Source organism: Melanerpes formicivorus, unplaced genomic scaffold, assembly GCF_026170545.1.
Source record: "Melanerpes formicivorus ecotype bairdi unplaced genomic scaffold, bMelFor1.0.p_v2 SCAF_80, whole genome shotgun sequence".
Classification (NCBI taxonomy): Eukaryota; Metazoa; Chordata; class Aves; order Piciformes; family Picidae; genus Melanerpes; species Melanerpes formicivorus.
In genome coordinates this window covers 1,509,835-1,529,029 of record NW_027142432.1, presented here as the reverse complement: position 1 = coordinate 1,529,029, position 19,195 = coordinate 1,509,835, and the positions used below count along the sequence as shown (strand labels likewise).

At 56.5% G+C, this 19,195-nt stretch overlaps 1 protein-coding gene across 1 annotated transcript in view; it reads right to left on the bottom strand.

The window, feature by feature from the left end:
- Nucleotides 1–2,763: 2,763 nt before the first annotated feature.
- Nucleotides 2,764–19,195, bottom strand: part of LOC137454318 (zinc finger protein 850-like) — a 78,168-nt gene continuing 61,736 nt past the window's right edge. Inside the window, 1 exon segment of the mRNA XM_068164369.1 lies at nt 2,764–3,411. Within this exon segment, the coding sequence (XP_068020470.1) occupies nt 2,874–3,411 (538 nt within the window). The 3' untranslated portion in view covers nt 2,764–2,873.

The following is a 19,195-nucleotide window of genomic DNA, read 5'->3' as shown; positions in this document are numbered from 1 at the left end:
CTAATTTTATTCCTACATAATCTAACAGCTTCCTTGAACATACCTCGAGAAGCCTTCCCCTCCTTCCAAAGGTGATAAAACCTCTTCTTCCCCCTTAAATCCTCCAGGAGCTGCTTGCTCATCCAGGCCGGTCGCCTTCCCCGCCGGCTTGCCTTTCGGCACGTGGGAACCGCCAGTTCCTGTGCCTTCAAGAGCTCCTGTTTGAAGTAGGTCCAACCCTCCTGAACCCCTTGGTTCTTGAGGGCTGGTACCCAGGGAATTTTACAAATAAGTCTTTTAAACAGGCTGAAATTTGTCCTCCTGCAGTCCCAGGTGAAGGTTCTGTTGGTACTCCTCCCTATCTCCCTGCATATTGAAAACTTCACTATCTCGTGGTCACTGCACCCTAGGCAGCCTCCCACGATCACATCTCCCACCAGCCCTTCCCTATTGGAGAACAGCAGGTCAAGCAGAGCCTGTCCCCTGGTAGGCTCGCTTAACAGCTGTGTCAGGAAGCAGTCCTCCATTTGCTCCAGGAATCTTCTGGATTGCCTCCTCTCTGCTGAATTAAGTTCCCAGCAGATGTCTGGCAGGTTGAAGTCGCCGACAAGGACAAGATCTGATGATCTTGAGACAGCCTCCAGTTGCTTGTAGAACAACTCATCAGCCGCCTCATCCTGGTTGGGTGGTCTGTAACAGATTCCAATCAGGATGTCAGACTTGTTAGGTTGTCCTCTGATTTTGACCCACAGGCTCTCAACTACCTCATCTTCCACCTCAAGTTGTGTGGCAGATATTGACTCTCTAATATACAGAGCCACCCCTCCTCCTCTTCTCCCTCGCCTGTCTCTCCTAAAGAGCCTGTAACCCCCCAGTGTAGCACTCCAATTGTGGGTGCTGTCCCACCAAGTTTCTGAGATGGCGACTACATCATAGTCGCCCTGATGGATCAGGACCTCCAGCTCCTCTTGCTTGTTGCCCAGGCTGCGTGCATTGGTGTACATGCATCGCAGCTGGGTTCCTGACTTCTCAACTGACCCTACCTTGCGCCCTACTCTTACCTCTGCAGAGGGACCGATTGCCTCACCCACCCCCTTCAGACCTAGTTTAAAGCCCTCCTGATGAGCCCTGCCAACTCCAGTGCCAGGACTCTTTTACCCCTTCTAGATAGATGCACCCCATCAGGACCCAGCAGGTCAGGTGCGGTGAAAGTTGCCCCGTGGTCATAGAACCCAAAGTTCTGCCGCTGGCACCATCCCCTGAGCCAATTGTTGATGGTGTGGGTTCTCCCATTCCTCTCAGTGTACACCCCTGACACTGAGGGAATTGAGAACACCACTTGAGCTCCTGCCCCATCAATCAATTGTCCAAGGGCCCTGAATTCCTTCTTAATTGTCCTAGTGCCCTTCCTGTCAATCTCATCACTCCCAGCCTGTATTACCACCAGAGGGTAATAGTCAGTGGGCTGGATTAATTCAGGGAATCTCTTCGCAATGTCCCTAACCCCTGCCCCTGGTAGGGAGCAGACCTCCCTGTGGGATGGGTCGGGACGACATATGGGTCCCTCAGTACCCCCCAGGAGAGAGTCCCCAACAACTATAACCCTTCTCCTTTTCTTAGTGGAGCTGGTCATTATAGCTGGTGGGGACCGCTTGGGCTTAGGCTTCCCCCCAGAGCTGGCCGTTACAGCTGGTGGGGTCCGCCTGGCCTTAGGCTCCCCTCTGGATGGCTGCTCCTCAGCCTCAGCCCTCTCATCCTTACTGCCCTCAGCCTGCAGGGCCTCATACTTATTATGCAAGGGCAGCGGAGGAGGAGGAGAGGGTCGGGGTGGATTTCTCTTGCCACCCCTGGCAGGGACCTGTATCCATCCCTCTCCGCCTCCAGGAACCCTTCCCTCAGCAGGGGAGATCTGCAGAGCCTTCTCCCACAAGTCTAACTCCCTTTCACTTTCCCTTATGGTCCTTAGCCTAGCTACCTCCAGTGCAGCTACCTCCTCCTTCAGCTCGGCCACTTCATCCTTCAGCTCTGCCACCAGGCTGAGGAGAAAATTCACCTGCTCACACCAGACACAGGTGTCCTCTCCCTCCCCCTCTATTCCAAGTGCCAGGCTGAAGCACTCTCTGCAGCTGGCAGCCTGGACTCCAGCATGTTGGTAAAACAGCTCTGTCTGGGCAGATGCTGCTTTTTTACCCTTCGTCCGAGTGATGACCATGATGCAACATTTGTTTTTTTGGTTTGGTTTTTGTGTTTGGGTGGGTTTTTTTTGTTTGTTTGTTTGTTTGTTTTTTGTCACCCAGCCATTAGACAGCTACTGAGCCACAATGGCGCCGCGCGCACAGCCCGGGCGGCTTTTAAATCTGCCATGGCTGACGTCAGGCTCCCGTGACCCGTGCAGGCTCGAGTGAGCACAATCCTGCCGGCTCCTCCCCCTACCAGCAGTCCTCCCGACCCACGAAGCCCCGAAAGGAAAGCAAAAAAAAACCCCCAGAAACTCACAGCTTAAGCGGAGCGGTTCCGGGCGAGCGGTCCCGATCAGCTACGGAGCCAAAATGGTTCAGTATCTGAACTAAAAGCAAACAGACAGGATTTGGGTAACTTTTGGGGTTTATTGAGACAATTGGTCAATGGACAGAGGATTTCTTACCCCAGGGAGACACAAAGCATTGGGGAAGAACCAGACAAAGCCCTGGCAAAGCCCTGCCCAGCTCCACTGGGAGCTCCAGCTGTGCTGACTCAGCACTGTAATTGTTCTCATTAGCAATAATTGGTGTTCAGAGGGGCAGGAGGTGTTTGTTGCTGCTGGTGCCCCCAGTCCCTGAGAACTGCAAAGGAAAAAGGGATGATTTTGGTGCTGGAAAGGCCCTCTCAGAGGGGTCACAATTACCCAACAGATTCTAGGTGGATTTATGCCTCTGCTCCAGTGCAGCCTGCTCTCTGGTGTGGGTGCAGCGGTGCTTGTTGAGGGATCGCTTCTGGGTGAAGTTCTTGCCGCAGGCAGCACAAGTGAAGGGTGTCTCACCAGTGTGGGTGCGGCGGTGGCAACTGAGATAGCTCCTCTGGCTGAAACTCTTCCCGCAGTCAGCACAGGTGAAAGCCTTCTCACCAGTGTGGCTGCGGCGGTGATGAATGAGATTGTCTCTGCGGCTGAAGCTGTTGCCACAATCAGCACAAGTGAAAGACTTCTCACCAGTGTGGGTGTGGCGGTGGCGACTGAAAGTCGCCCTCTGCCTGAAACTCTTCCCGCAGTCAGCACAGGTGAACGGCTTCTCACCAGTGTGGGTGCGGTGGTGCGCAATGAGAGTGCCCTTATGTCTGAAGGCCTGGCCGCACTCAGCACAGCTGAAAGACTTTTCGCCAGCGTGCACACGACGGTGCTCTGTGAGGTGTCCCCGCTGGGTGAAGCTCTTGCCGCAGTCGGCACAGCTGTACGGCCTCTCACCGCTGTGGATGAGTTGGTGCTGGATGTAATCCGTGCTCGTGGTAAAGCTCTTGCTGCACACAGCACAGGGGAACAGATGCTCTCCAGTGTGGATGCGGCAATGGATGGTGAGACTGGAGCTGTGTTTGAAGCGCTTGCCGCAGTCCCTGCAGGGGAAGGACTTAGTGCTGTGCACACTGCGGTGCTGCCTGAGGGAAGATTTGTGAGTGAAGGTCTTGCCACACTCAGCACAGCTGTATGGCCTCTCACCGGTCTGGGTGCAGCATTGCTGGATATGCTCAGAGCTCTTGCTGAACCTCTTGCCACAGTCACCACGGATGAAGGGCCGGGGGCCAGGGTGGGGGCAGTGGTGCTTCACCTGCTCTGAGCCAGGTGGGAAGCTCTGCCCACACTCAGGACACTGATTCAGCTGCTTGGGTGGCACAGAGGGACCTGCTCTGGCTTCATTCTCTTCAAATTCCTTTTCCTCCTCATCCTGATCACCTTCATCCTCATGGTTATCCACCTCTTCATACTCATCATTATCATAGTCATCCTTCTCCTCAGCATCACCATCCTCCATCTTGTCCTCTTTCTCTTCCTTCTCAACACCCTCCAGGCTGCACTTTGGCTGCTCGAACTTCATCTCTGGCTGCTGCTTCTCCTCCCAGCTTTTGCCTGGGTCCTTCTGGGAGGCCATACTGTGGCAGGAAGGGGTTACAGCAGAGAGATTAGGAACATGGAAGCACCTGAGCCCAGGATCACAAAACCTCACATCCTGCCTGGGACAAGACAGTCCCTGACTCCCAGCACTTCCCAACACCCAGCTGGAGGAGAGAATGCAGAAACCTTCAGTTTCTGCCACAGTGTGGGCTCAGACCTCTAATACCTGTGCTGAGACCCCAGGTTCCTGTGATCAGTGCCCTGAGGTACCCTGGGACTTAAAAGTGGTCTGGTCCCACTCTCCTTGAGCCTGGTAGCATTGGCAGGGTGGTTCCTGGCCCAGGCTCTGTCCTTTGATCTCTTCTGGCTCAGGCAATGGAGGCAGCAGCACTGAACAATTAAAGACCAAACCACCTCCAACCTTCTCCCACCACCCTCCACGTGCCAACTACAAACATCACCTCCTGCCACACAACTGACCCCCACAAGCCTGGGGAGTTCCTAAACTCCAACAGCTGATGTGCCTCAGAGGCCCTGGAGGGGCAAAATGTGGTGTGTAGGAGGAGGTGGAGGAGGCTGGGAGGTGCCCTGGGACTCTAGGATTCTGGGGGCTGGGGTCCTGCTGTTGCCCGACTCTGGGTTCCTTACCTGCTGGGCTGCTCCAAGGGGCAGATCTGCAAACTCTGCTCTTCCACAGCACACAGGGGCAGGGATGATGGAGAGAGAGGGACACAACTCCTGCTACAGAGAAGAAAAGGGCTCAGAGGGGAGCACTGATATGCAAGGGATGGCTCAGCACTGCCCAGGACCAGGCAGCACAGCTCAGCCTTGCTGGGGGCAGCTCCCAAGCCCAGCAGCACAGCCACAGCACACAGCCAGTGCTGATCAAGATGGGAGGCCTCAGCAAGTACAGACTCAGCTCCTTGCCCAGCACACAGCCCCCAGCACACAGCTGCAGGCCAGCACCACAACACAGCTGCCTCCACACAGCCTCTCCCAGGCCTTGCCTAAAGCTTCCTCCCACTGCCTGCCCAGGGCTCTGCTGCCTGCACCTGCCTTTGCCAGCAGATCTTGCTCTGGTCCCAGCTCTCCTCCCTGGCTCTGCCCCCACCACACCCACTCTGTGCTCAGCTCGGCCCTGCACACACCTCTATGCTGCCCACTCCCCAAGAGAAGATCACAGCAGCCCTCAGGACACACACAAAGGGAGCTTCATGACCTCTGGAAATACAGCAAAGGGGGAAGGGACTTGGGCAGCTTCTTGATAAACCTCTTCAGCCCTCACTGGGATGCTGGAGGAGTCTCTGGCTCCTGCCCAAATCTCACACCTCCAGCACCCTTCACACACCTGCAGTCCAAAGAGACTCACTGGAAAGAGTTTTGCTTCCTTCTCTCCCTGACCATTTCTCTCAGCTTGCTCTTTGCAGTTCTCCTGGAGCTGCCACTCCACATCTCCAAGAGAAAATGAGGTTTGGTGGGAGGGCACAGTGCCCATGGGCTGCTGTTCATCTCCCAGCTGACACATGCAGAGCTGCAGCACAATTCACTCCTTTCACCTCCTCAAATGCTGCCAGATTCTGCCATTCCCTGCACACACATTTGCCACCTGGGCCCTGCATCCTCTCCTCCTTTTGGGGGGACAAGGCCTAATTCCTGCCTGACCACTCCCAGGCCCTTCCCTCAGTCCCAGCCCATCCATGTCCCTGCTGCCTTGACTGTCCCATGGTCCTGTGGACCCCATCTCCACTGCCACTGCAGCTGGAAGGGTGGAGTGGGAAATGCTGTGGCTGAAGAAGCATCTAAGGAACTGGGCTGGAAGCAGCAGCACAAGAATGGAAGGGGCCTGAGACTAAAGGCTGGGATCAGCTGGAGGGCTGAAAGAACAGCACCAAGCCAAGGGGGGGTTATAGATGAGGGCTGGGGAGGGACCCTGCAGCCACCTCAGGCAGCAGCTGATGAGAGGAAGGGGGACAGAGAGGGAGTGAGACCTCAGCTGACTCCTGCCATGGGGGATGGCTGGGCTGTGTGGCTAGGAGCCCTGAGTGCCTGCTTGGGCTGTGCTGGATGTCAGGAGGGGTCAGGGGACTGTCCTGAGCCAGGCAGGGTTTGGGACTTTGAGCTTCTGGGGTCAGCTGCTGCCAGCACCATTGCAGGTAGGAGCCAGGCAGAGTCACACAGCTGCAGAACTAAGCCCTCCCACCCCATGCAGCCTTCACCCTCCATCTCTCCATCCAGTGCTCCATCTCCACTCACTTGCTGCCCTCTAAGAGTCCACAGGGTCCTACAGCATCACCAGGGCTGATCTACACAGCCAGCAGGGCCCAACAGAAGCCCCTGGATGACAGCATGGAGGAGAATCCCTGTGGTGGGTGGAAGGCACTGGGATGTCTTACACCAGAGATCAGAGACCTCCAGAAGGGACAGCAGAGTCCAGAGGGACACCACAAAGTGTCATCTAGCTTAGTTCATTCCCACAAGGCCTGCACCCACTCTCTACAAAGGAACAGCACAGGATCTCCAACCTCCTTTACCCTTCCTCTCTGCTCCCAGCAACATCTTCTGGGATCTCTCTCTGCAGAGGAGTTTTGAGGCCTTGGCAGTGCTGCCAACTGCGGCCTGCAGCGGCCTGGCTCACCTGGGAGCTGCCTACCAGAATCTGTAACTGCAGCTCTTGGGTATGGGGGGGAGGAGGGGCAGAGAGGCATGGGGGAGGGGGAAGGCATTTGGGGCCTGGGGTTCTGGCCGGCTTTGGTGGAGCTCTGGAGGAAGCTTTGGCCTAGGGAGGTTGCTTGGCTCCCGTGGCCCAGGCACACTATGGATTGTTGTGGATTGGATGCTTTGCACTGTAGGATGCAGCTCTGAACAGCACAGCCATGGAAACTGACCAATTCCATCCAACCCTCTGGCCACAGCTTGGCATCAACTCCTTTCACCAGGCTCAAAGAGAGCCTCTCTGCCTCCTGAAACCTAAGGCAATACCCTGCAGAACAAGTTGGAGGAGCTCAAGGGGACAAGCTGCAGAGGGGGCCCAGGGCAACCTCCTGAGCTTCAACAAGAGCAAGGGCAGGGTCCTGCCCCTGGCCTGGCACAATCCTCACAATCAGGACAGGCTGGGGGAGGAGGGGATAGGAAGCAGCCCTGCAGAAAACCACTGGGGGGTGCTGCTGGACAAGAAGCTGGACAAGAACAGACAGGGGGAGCCTGCAGCCCACAAGGCCAAGGGCAGCCTGGGCTGCACCAAAAGCAGCAGGGCCACAGATGGACAGAGGCCATCCTGGCACTTGGCTCTGCTGAGACTTCACCTGCAGCACTGCAGCCAGCTCTGGAACCATCAACACAGGAAGGACATAGACCTCATGGAGAAGGCCCAGAGGAGGAACACAAAAAAGATCAGGGGCCTGCAGCAGCTCTGCTACCAGGACAGGCTGAGGGAGCTGGGGGTGTTCAGACTGGAGAGGAGAAGAGAAGACTCTGCCGAGACCTAAGAGTGACCTTCTGGTACCTGAAGGGGACTACAAGAGGGCTGCAGAGGGACTCTTTGCAAAGCCTGCAGGGACAGCACCAGAGGCAATGGCTTCAAAGTAGAGCAGAGCAGATTGAGATAGGAGGTGAGGAAAAAGTTCTGCACCAGAAGCCTGCTGGAACACTGCAACAGGTTGCCCAGGGAGGGGCTTGAGGTCCCAGCCCTGCAGATGTTCAAGGTGAGGCTGGACAGGGCTCTGGGCAACCTGAGCTAGTGCAGGATGTCCCTGCTGACTGCAGAGGGGCTTGGACTGCATCACCTTTGCAGCTCCCTGACAACCCAAACCACTCTAGGATTCTAGGAGTCTAAGGGCAGCCTCCAGGGAGAGCAGGAAAAAGATGAGGCAGAGAAGGACAAGGAAGAGGACAAGGAGGAGGAGAACCAAAATCCCTTCCTAACTCCCCCAAACCTCAGCCAAATTCCTGGAAGGCTCTTCCAGCTCTGCAGAGTTCATTCTGAAGAGAGCTGAGGGAGTTGCTAGGCTCAGGGATGTCTTGCACACTCTGCACAAATGCTCCAGAAGCTTTCCAAGTGCCCTCAAAACCAGCAGCACAGCTCTGCTGCCACACAATGCCAGGCTGCAAGGGACCCCAAGGCTCAGCTGCTCCAACCTTGCCAGCTGACACTGGCCTGGAAAGGAGCTGGCCCAGCCCCCTGCCAAGCTCAGCCTTCCAACTCTGCCCTGCAGGGCAATCCACCACTGCCCTGGGGAGATGATTCCAATGGCTGACTGGCAGGGAAAAGCTTTTGCCTCTGCAGGGCACTGTGCCACTTCAGCTCAACTCTTGCAGCAGCTCTTTGAGATCTGCCTTTGGAGCACCACAAACTCTGCAGCACTGCAGTGCAAAGCCGCTCAGCTTCAACTTCCAACTGCCTGAACTCTCATTTTAAATTCAAGACAGGGGCCAGGCTCACACCCAGCCCCCAAGCTTAAGAACCAGCAACTAAGGTCAGAGTCAGCTCCCAAGCACAAGAATCCAGATCAGAAATGCAGAACCAGCCCCCAGGCTCAGAGCCAGCTCCTAAGTTCACATCCAGGCCCCAAGCTCAAGAACCAGCAGCTAAGATCAGAACACTTCCCAAGCTCAGAGCCAGCCCCTGAGCTCAAGAACCAGCAATTAAGGTCAGAACACTTCCCAAGCTGAGAGCCACCTCCAGAGCTCACACCCAGGCCCCAAGCTCACAAGCCAGCAAATAAGGTCAGAACCACATTCCAAGCTCAAGAGCCAGCCCCCAAGCTCAAGAGCCAGCCACTAAGGTCCAGAACCTAGATCAAAAGTGCAGACTCCGCTCCCATGCCAGCAACTAAGCTCAGAATCACTTCCCAAGCTCAAGAACCAGCCCCTGACCTCACAGACAGGCCCTGAGATCAAGAACCAGACCCCAAGCCCAGAGTGAGCAACTAAGCTCAAAACCCTTTTCCAAGCTCACACCCAGACCCCAAGCTCAAGAGCCAGAAAATAAAATCAGAACCACTTCCCAAGCTCAAGAACCAGCAGCTAAGCTCAGAGCCAGCCCCCAAGCTCAGAGCCAGCCCCCAAGCTCAGAGCCAGCCCCCAAGCTCAGAGCCAGCCCCCAAGCTCAGAGCCAGCCCCCAAGCTCAGAGCCAGCCCCCAAGCTCAGAGCCAGCCCCCAAGCTCAGAGCCAGCCCCCAAGCTCAGAGCCAGCCCCCAAGCTCAGAGCCAGCCCCCAAGCTCAGAGCCAGCCCCCAAGCTCAGAGCCAGCCCCCAAGCTCAGAGCCAGCCCCCAAGCTCAGAGCCAGCCCCCAAGCTCAGAGCCAGCCCCCAAGCTCAGAGCCAGCCCCCAAGCTCAGAGCCAGCCCCCAAGCTCAGAGCCAGCCCCCAAGCTCAGAGCCAGCCCCCAAGCTCAGAGCCAGCCCCCAAGCTCAGAGCCAGCCCCCAAGCTCAGAGCCAGCCCCCAAGCTCAGAGCCACTTCCTAAGCTCAAGAACCAGCACCCAAGCTTCAGAACCTAGATCAAAAGTGCAGACTCAGCTCCCAAGCTCAGAACCAGCAACTAAGATCACAACCACTTCCCAAGCTCACACCCAGTCCCCAAGCTCAAGAAACAGCTCCCAAGCTCCCAAGCCAGCACCTAAAGTCAAAACCCTTTCCAAGCTCAGGAATCAGCCCCCAGGCTCCAGTACCAGCAACAAAGGTCAGAACCAAGCTCCAGAGCCAGCCCCCACAAGCTCAAGAGCCAGCCAGTAAGGTCAGAACTACTTTCCAAGCTCAGAGACGGCCCCTAAGCTCCAAACCAGACACCAAGCTCAAGAACCAGCCCCTGACCTCAGAGACAGGCCCTGAGGTCAGGAACCACACCCCAAGCCCAGAGCCAGCAACTAAGCTCAAAACCCCTTTCCAAGCTCACACCCAGAAAATAAAATCAGAACCACTTCCCAAGCTCAAGAGCCTGCCCCTGAGCTCAGAGCCAGCAACTAAGGTCAGAATACTTCCCAAGCTCACAGCCAGCCCCTAAGCACCAGAACCAGCCCCCCAGCTCCAGAACCAGCCCCCAAGCAACTTAAACCAAAAGTGCAGACTCAGCTCCCAAGATCAGAGCCAGCCCCCAAGCTCAGAACCACTTTCCAAGCTCAAGAACCAGCAACTAAGGTCAGAACAATTCCCAAGCTCACAGCCAGCCCCCAAGTTCAAGAGCCAGCCCCTATGCTCCAGAACCAGCAACAAAGGCCACAACCAAGCTCCAGAGCCAGCAACCAAGGTCAGAGCCATTTACAAGCTCAGGAACCAGGCCCTGAGGTCAGGAACCACACCCCAAGCCCAGAGCCAGCAACTAAGGTCAGAACCCTTTCCAAGCTTGACAACCAGACCCCAAGCTCAGCACCAGCCCCTCAGCTTGAGAACCAGCAATTAAGGTCAGAAACCCTTCCCAAGTTCAAAGCCAGCTCCCAAGCTCAGCGCCAGCAACTAAGGTCACAACCACTTCCCAAGCTCCAGAACCAATCTCCAAGCTCAGTGGCAGCCCCAGAGATTAAAAACCATCCCCTGAGCCCAGAGCCAGCCCCCAAGCCCAAGAAGCAGCCCTGAGCTCAGGGAACAAGCTCCTGAGCTCAGACCCAGACCCCAAGCTCTAGAACCAGCAAGCAAAGTTAGAACTACTTCCCAAGCTCAAGAACCAACCCCCAAGCCCAGAGCCTGACCCCTGAACCCAAAACCAGCAAGTAAGGTCAGAACCAATTTCCTTAGCTCAAGAACCACTTCCCAAGCCCAGCACCAGCCTTCAAGCCCAGCACCAGCCTGCAACCTCAAGAGCCAGCAACTAAGGTCAGAACCACTTCCCAGCTCAAGAGCCAGCCCCCAAGCTCAAGAGCCAGCAACTAAGGTCAGAACAACTTCTCCAGATCAAGAACCAGCCCACCAGCCCCCAAGCTCACACTCAAATCTAACATGCAGACTCAGCTCCTGGGCTCAGAGCCAGCAACTAAGCTCAGATCCACTTCCCAAGCTCAGAACTAGCCCCTGAGCTCTAGAGCCAGCAACTAAGGTCAGAAGCACTTCCCAAGCTCAAGAACCAGCCCCCGGGCCCGGAGCCAGTCCCCAAGGCCAAGAAGCAGCCCTGAGCTTAGGGAACAATCTCCTGAGCTCAGACCCAGACCCCAAGCCCAGAACTACTTCCCGAACTCAGAGCCAGCCCCTGAGCTCTAAAACCAGCAACCAAGGTCAGAACTACTTCCCAAGCTCAAGAACCAACCCCCAAGCCCAGAACCACTTCCTGAGCTCAGATGCAGTCCCCAAGCCCAGCGCCTGACCCCCAAGCTCAAGAGCCAGCAACTAAGGACAGAACCAACCCCCAAGTTCAGAACCAATTTCCTTAGCTCAAGAACCACTTCCCAAGCCCAGAGCCAGCCCTCAAGTCCAGAACCAGCCTGTGAGCTCAAGAGCCAGCAACTAAGGTCAGAACCACTTCCCAGCTTGAGAACCAGCCCCTGAGCTCAGTGCCAGGCCCTGAGCTGGCGCCCCTGAGCCAAGAGCCTGATCCCTGAGCTCAAGAAACAGCCCCCAAGCTCAGAGCCAGCTCCTAAGCTCTAGAACCAGCAACTAAGGTCAGAACAACTTCTCCAGATCAAGAACCAGCCCGCCAGCCCCCAAGCTCACACTCAAATATAACATGCAGACTCAGCTCCTGGGCTCAGAGCCAGCAGCTAAGGTCAGAACCACTTCCCAAGCTCAGGAACCAGTACCCAAGATCAGACCCAGACCACAAGCCCAGAACCACTTCCTGAGCCCAGCACCAGTACCCCTAGCTCAAGAACCAGCAACTAAGGTCAGAAATCCCAAACTCACACTCAAATCAAAAGTGCAGACTCAGCACCCAGGCTCACAGCCAGCAACTAAGGTCAGAACCACTTCCCAAGCTGAAGAACCAGCTCCCATGCTCAGAAGCTGCCCCCTAGCTCAAGAACAAGCTGCCAAGCTCAGACCCAGCCCCCGAGCCTGAGAGCCTGCCACTAAGGCCAGAACCACTTCCCAAGGTCACAGCCAGTCCCTGAGTGCAAACACCAGCCCCCAGCTCAGTGCCAGCAACTAAGGTCAGAACCACATCCCAAGCCCAGAGCCATCCCGCGAGCCCAGAGCTCAAGAACAACATCCCGAGCCCAGCCCCAGGCCCTGAGCTTGAGAACCAGCAACTAAGGTCAGAAGTCATTCCCAAGGTCAGAGCCTGCCCCCAAGCTCAAAAAGCAGCACCTGAGCCCAGAACCACTTCCCTAGCCCAGAGCCAGCCCCCAAGCCCAAGAACCAGCAACTAAGGTCAGAACCACTTCTCGAGCTTAACAACCAGACCCCGAGCTCACACTCAAATAAAAAGTGCAGACTCAGCTCCCAGGCTCAGACTCAGCTCCCAAGCTCAGGAATCATCAGCCAACAACACACCCAGCCCCCAGGCTCAGACCCACACCCAAGCTCAAGACCCAGCTCCCAAACTCTTGGGGGCACCAGAGCTGCACACAGCACTCCAGCAGCACCAAAGTTCAGAACAGGTCCTCAAGGTCAGGCCCAGATCAAAAGTGCAGACCCAGATCCCAAGCTCAGATGCAGCTCCCAAGCTAAGGACCAGCAAACAAGCTCACCCCCAGCCCCCAGGCTCAGAGCCAGTTTCACAACTTTGCTTATTTCAAGTTCCCTTCATTGCAGTTCTGCGAAGTGTCCAAATTGAAGCAGCCAGAGAATGCTTTGGCCTGGAAGGGACCCCAAAGAGCAGACAGCTCCAACCCCCTGCCATGCCCACAGACACCTTCCACCACACCAGGCTGCTCAAGCCCTCATCCAACCTCACCCTCAGCACCTCCAGAGAGGGGGCAGCCAGCACCTCCCTGCCCAACCTGCTCCAGGCTCTCACCATCCCCACTTCAAACTATTGCCTCCCAAGCTCCACTCCAAATCTGCCCTCCTCAACCTTCAATCCACTCCCCCTCAGCCCATCACTCCCAGCCCCTCACAGAAGTCCCTCCCCAGCTCTCCTGCAGCCCTCAGCAGCTACCACAAGGCTGCTCCAACCTCTCCCCACAGCCTTCTCCTCTCCAGCCTCAACAGGCACAAGACTCACAGACCACCCACACAGGGGAACTGCCACAGCCCTCCCACCACCCCCAGGGCCTCCTCTGCACCCCCTCCAACAGCTCAACCTCCTGCCCCTCTTGGGGGCACCACAGCTGCACACAGCACTCCAGCTGGCAGCACACAATGCTGCCAGCACAAAAACCATTGCAGCAAAAGCCTCAACCTGTGCTCAGCTGCCAAAACCAAAGGGACCTCAACTTGGCTACAAGAGAAAGGACCAAACTCAGCCAAGACACTGATCCAACACCCAAGGCTGCACAAAACAACCACCAACAGCTTACAGCAACAGCAGACCTGCAGCTGGGCTGCAAAGCTCTGCAGAAGAAAACCACTCCAGAAGGGCTCCAGGGCCCCAGGGATTGCAAAGCCCAGGCTCTCACTCTCCTCCTGCACAAGGAAAGCTTGACTTGCCCACAAGAAGCCAAACACTTCCCCACACCAAGCCATCCACACCACTTGACTTTCAACCTCCTTCAAGCCCTTGCCTGGCACCAGCACTTCCTCAGCCCACAGCTCCAGCAACACCACAAGGCCTTGAAGGCTCTCCTGCACTCCACACCTCTCAGCCACACCCACACCCCTTGGCCACCCACAACCCAACAAGCTTCCTGCTCACCACTTCTCTTGCCAAGCCTCACCTCCCTTTGGCCCTCTCAGCACACCACCAACTGACCCCAGAAGGCTCCAGCTGACAGCACTGCTTGCAAGAATCCCAGGCACTTCCAAGGGCAGACTAGGAGCCCAGAGGCAAAACCCAAACCTTTCCCCTCCCCACAGGACTCTCTCCCATTTCCCATTCTTCCCAGCACCTCCAGCACCTAAGATGCATTTGCTCTGGGGCAGCTTCCTCACACAGCCACACAATTGCCTGGCCTGCAAAAGACCTCTCTCAGCACTGAGGCCAACTGCCAGCCCCAACACCACCAGGGACACCAAACCATGGCCCCATGGCCACACCTGGCTGCAACACCTCCAGCCATGGCCACTCCACTGCCTCCCTGGGCAGCCTCTGCCAGGCCCTGACCACTCTGGCACCAAACTCATTCCTCCTCCTCTCCAACCTAAGCCTCCCCTCCCACAATTTCAGGACACTTCCTCTCCTTCTACCACCTGAGACAAGGCACAAGAGCCCAACCCCCACCTCACTGCAGCCTCCTTGCAGGCAGCTCCAGAGGCCAAGAGGTCTCCCCTCAGCCTCCTCTTCTCCACACTAAACACCCACACCTCCCTCACCTGCTCCTCTCAGCCCTGCTCTCCAGACCCTTCCCCACCTTTCTTGCCCTTCTCTGCACCTGCTCCAGACCCTCAAACTCCTTCTTGGAGTCAGGGGCCCAAAACTGACCCCAGCATTCCAGGGGTGGCCTCCCCAGGGCCCAGGACAGGAGGACAATCCCTGCCCTGGCCCTGCTGGACACAGCACTGCTGAGACTTGCAGAGCACTGCAATTGCTTTGCTCACTTGCAGCAATCATTTCCTTCCCTTCCCAGCTCATTGCACAGCAAACAGCAGCAAGGGAATTGCTTTGGCTGCTGCTGAAGCTCCTCCAAGGAAGCTGCAGGACTTCTCACCACCAAAACCATCAAGAACAGGCTGCCCCCAGCCCAAGCCAAACCTTTCAGTCCAAGTCAATGCAGTTCCTCAGCCACAAGCAGACACTCAACAGCTCAGCCTCATTTGGCTGCCTGCCAGCAAGCATTTCCCCAGGGGCAGAGCAGCTGCAGCACAGCAGTCTGCTTCTGACCATGCTTCCTGCCAGCACAGCTGACAAAAGCTCTGCACAGCTCTCAGCCTGCAGCCACACAGCAAAAGCTCCTCCTGCTCTGAGCCTTTCTGTGCTCAGGAGGCCTGCAGAGAAACTGAGAATCACTCTGCAACCCCCCAGGGAATCTTTGTGCCTCAAGAGATTGCAGAGCACAGAGGCCTTGGATGCCACCACCCCCAGCACAGCCAAACCGCCCCACAGCTGACACCAGCCCCAGGCGCTCCCAAGCTCAGGCTCAGCACAGCACCCACGCCTGACACCCCCACGGCACCCAGCACACAGCCTGCCCACAGCTCCCCCCCGCGCCTGGCCCTCAGCCCAGCCGCTGCCCTTCAGCACAGCAGCCGCCCGGCACCTGCCACCACAAAGCCTCCAAACCCCCAGGGCTCCCCCACACACCCCCACAGCAGCCTCTGCTGCAAGCCACACCCCACGCTCACCACCACCTCTCCTGCACACAGCAGCCCCCACAGCGCCGCTGCCACCTCAGCTCTGCTGCCAGCCCAGCCCCCAGCACAGGGACACAGGGACACAGGGCCAGGGACAGCCCCTGCAGCCCACCAATGGCTCCGCCTGCAACACAGCAGCAGCCAAAGGGGGCCTGCAGCTGCCCCCACCGGGGGGAGGCAGCAGCACAGCACCACAACGAACCCCCAAACACACCCACCCCGACCCAGCCCCACACACAGCTCCCCACAATCGCACCCACCCCCTCGCACCACCCCACCACTCCCCACTCCAAGCCTCACCACCCCGACCCACACCACACCCACACACAGCCTCCCCCACCACCACCAACTCCTACCCCCAAACCCACACAGCCCCACGGGCTCCTCACCAGCCCCTCACACGCCCCTCTCCGACCCCAAGCCCCCACCCAACCTCACACACGCCCCCACAACTCCACAGCCCCCAACAACCACCCCCCACAGCCCCACCCACACCAGCCCCACACCTCACCGAGCCCTCCTCAAGCCCAGCTCCAGGACACAGCCCTCAGCCCCACCGCAGCCCAATGCCAACCCCACCAGCCGCTCCCCCAAGCCCCAAGGGATCCCCACCCCAGCAGCCCCCACTCTGCCCCGCGCCTGCTCACACCTACCCCACAGCCCAGGCCAAAGGGGCGCACAGCAGCAGGAAGAGGAAGGACCAAGAGCTCGGAGCACAGGCAGCTGCCGACTGCCGTCCCCTGCAGCCTCCTGGCAGCCTGGGCGAGCAGAGAGCGATGCAATGGAGGCCCCGAACCGCCCACGTTGCAGCCCAGCCCAGGCGGGGGCTGGGGCCGCAGACGAGGGGCCGCAGACGAAGCCCCGCCCACGGCCGGGCAGCCGCAGCCAATCACAGACGCCGGATTACCCCAACCACGCCTCCAAGTCCCAGCGGGGAGCTGCGGCCCTGGCTCCGCGCGGGGCATGCCGGGAGGTGCAGCTCTCAGCCAGGGCGGCGCCGTCTGGGCTGAGCTGCGCTGCGGGGGCAGGGCTGGGGCACAGCAGCTCCGCAACAGCTCTGACCCAGCAGCTGCGCACAGCTCCCAGGAGCTTTGGCTCGGCTCGGAAAGGTTGCGCAGAGGTTTCCAGGAGCTCCGGAGAGCTTCGGAGGAGATTTTTCGCTGAGGATTCTCTGCGGGGTTGGGAACCCAAAACCTCCTCCCAGCCTCTCCCAAACTCTTGCAAAGAGATTTCGATGCCTCCCGAGGGGGCTTGGGGCAGCTCCAGGGGATCTGAACGGCTCGGGAAGAGTTTTTCTGTCGCCTTCCAGAGTTTCCAGCAGGTGCTGAGGACTTTTCCGGCAGTTTTCAGCCTTTTGCAGCATTCCTGAAGGATGTTGGAGACTGCAAGAAGCCAGAGCCTGGCTGAGAGCTCTGCAGAATCAGTTTGCAGGAGCTTGGCAGCCATGGGGATGAGGTTCTGGAGTTGGTTTGGGTTTGTTTTGGCACTTTTCATCATTTCCCGAAGCTCTGTGGATAATTTCCAGCCTCTTTTCGTTCCTTTTGAAGCTATTTTCCTCATTTTGGGCTGATTTTAATGGGTTTTGGGGAGACTTTGCTTAGCCTCAGGCATTTTGAATGACTTTTGAAGATAGTTTGAGTATTTTCATCTCCTTTTTCATGATTACTGAAGACATTTTGATCATTTTCAGGCCTTTTCAATGATTTTTTGGGAGATATTTAGACCATTTTTAGGATTTTTCTAATGGTTTTTGAGGTATTTTTATTATTCCCAGGCCCTTTCAATGATTTTTGAAGTATCTTTACTCATTCCAGGCCCTTTTAGTGAGTTTTGAAGACATTTTGATTACTTTTGTGGATATTTGATGTTTTTCTACAAGATTTTGATTCTTTTCAGGCCCTTTGAATGACTTTCAGAGAGATTTGGATCATTTTTAAGCTATTTTTTACAAACCATTTTGAGTGCCAAAAAAAACCTCCTTAAAATCCTCAAGTCCTCAAACAGAAGTTTAAAGCATCTTTAGGGAGGTTTAGGAAGTTCTAATAGTTTGGAAAGTGTTAAAATGTTCTCCAAGTGCTGAAACAGGAATCCAGAGGCATCCCTTCAGGTTTTTAAGGCCAGTCTGGGTGTGGCTGTGAGCAACCTGCTCTGGTGTCAGGTGTCCCTGCCCATGGCAGGGAGCTTGGAGCTGGATGATCCTTGAGGTCCCTTCCAACCCTGACAATTCTGTGATTCTCAGTATGCCCAAGAGGTATTATCAGGTATTGGAATTCCAGTGAATGCCCTCCCCCCTCCAGCCCTTCCTTAGGGTTCTCAGGGCAGTTGGTGCACCCCCAGCAGTTGCTCTCATGAGCTCTGTGTTGTGTTCTGTGTCCATCCAGAATGGACATTTGCTACCCAGGGCTTTCTTTCTAGATTCAGGTGATGAGATTTTCAGTTCCCTTTCTCCTTCTCTTCAGCCTGGTGTTCCTTCTCCTGCACTAGTGCCTGCTGGGATAGGATCCATGTGATTAAGAGGAACCCAGTGGCAATTTCTGGGGAGCCTCAGATTCACTGGAGGTGATCTGCACCATGCAATGTCCAGAGCAATGTGAACCCTACAGCACTCAAGGGAACAAATAGTTAGAGAGCAGCCCCATGGAGAACCTGGGAGTTCTGGTGGGCAGCAAGTTCTGCATGGGACAGCAATGTGCCCTGGTGGCCAAGAAGGCCAATGGGATGCTGGGGTGCATTTGGAAGAGTGTGGCCAGCAGATCCAGGGAGGTTCTTGTCCCCATCTACTCTGCCCTGGGGAGGCCCCACCTGGAATATTGCATCCAGTTCTGGGCTCCCCAGTTCAAGAGGGACAGGGATCTGCTGCAGAGGCTGTGAGGATGCTGAAGGGACTGCAGCACTGCCTGATGAGGAGAGATGAGAAGCCTGGGGCTGTTTAATCTGGAGAGAAGATTAGGAGGGCATCTGATCAATGGCTATCAATATCTGAGGACTGGGGAAGCAAGAGGCAGGGACAGCCTCTGCTCACTTGTGACCCGGGATAGGACAAGGGGCAATGGATGGAAACTGCAGCACAGGAAGTTCCACTTCAACAGCAGGAAGAACTTCTTTAATGTATGGGTGACAGAGCCCTGGAGCAGGCTGCCCAGAGAGGTTGTGGAGTCTCCTTCTCTGGAGACTTGCCAGCCCTGTCTGGATGTGTTCCTGTGAGACGTGCAATGGATTCCATGGTCCTGTTCTGGCAGGGGGAGTCAGAGATCTCCAGAGGTCCCTACCAACCCCTAACATCCTGTCACCAGTGGCCCTGTGAATTGTCACAGGGCTCTGAATCCAAAGGAGATCCCAGCAGGAAATACCAAGGTTCCAGCTACAAATCATGAAGTCTGTTTGAGCTTCATCTTCAAGGATCCTTCTGAAGTCGCCTTCCACTGCCCCCTTGGGCTCTTCCGGGCTCTCAGCTAATGCATCCATGTGGCAAGTCCAGCTGCCTTCAGAGCAGTGTAAGTTGTTCACAGAAGCTGAGAGGCTCTTTCCATTTTGCTTGGAGGGGCTCCTGATTGTCATGGGTTGAGTTGACTCTGCTGCTGTTATCCAGACCATGCTGCAGCCATGCCAGCCTCAGAAATGGAAGTGCTGGCTGGAGCAAAGGATGATGGGGCTTGAAGTTCAGATTGCAACATGGGAGGCTCCCTGTTCCAGTTGCTGCTTCTGGGTTCTGGGATTTTTTTGGTGTTGGCTGCTCTGCTGGGATGGCAGTGGGACAGGGAGGGATAGTGGAGCAGCAAACTGGTTTGGGCTTTTGCCTTGCTTGCTGCTGCTTGCTGCTGCT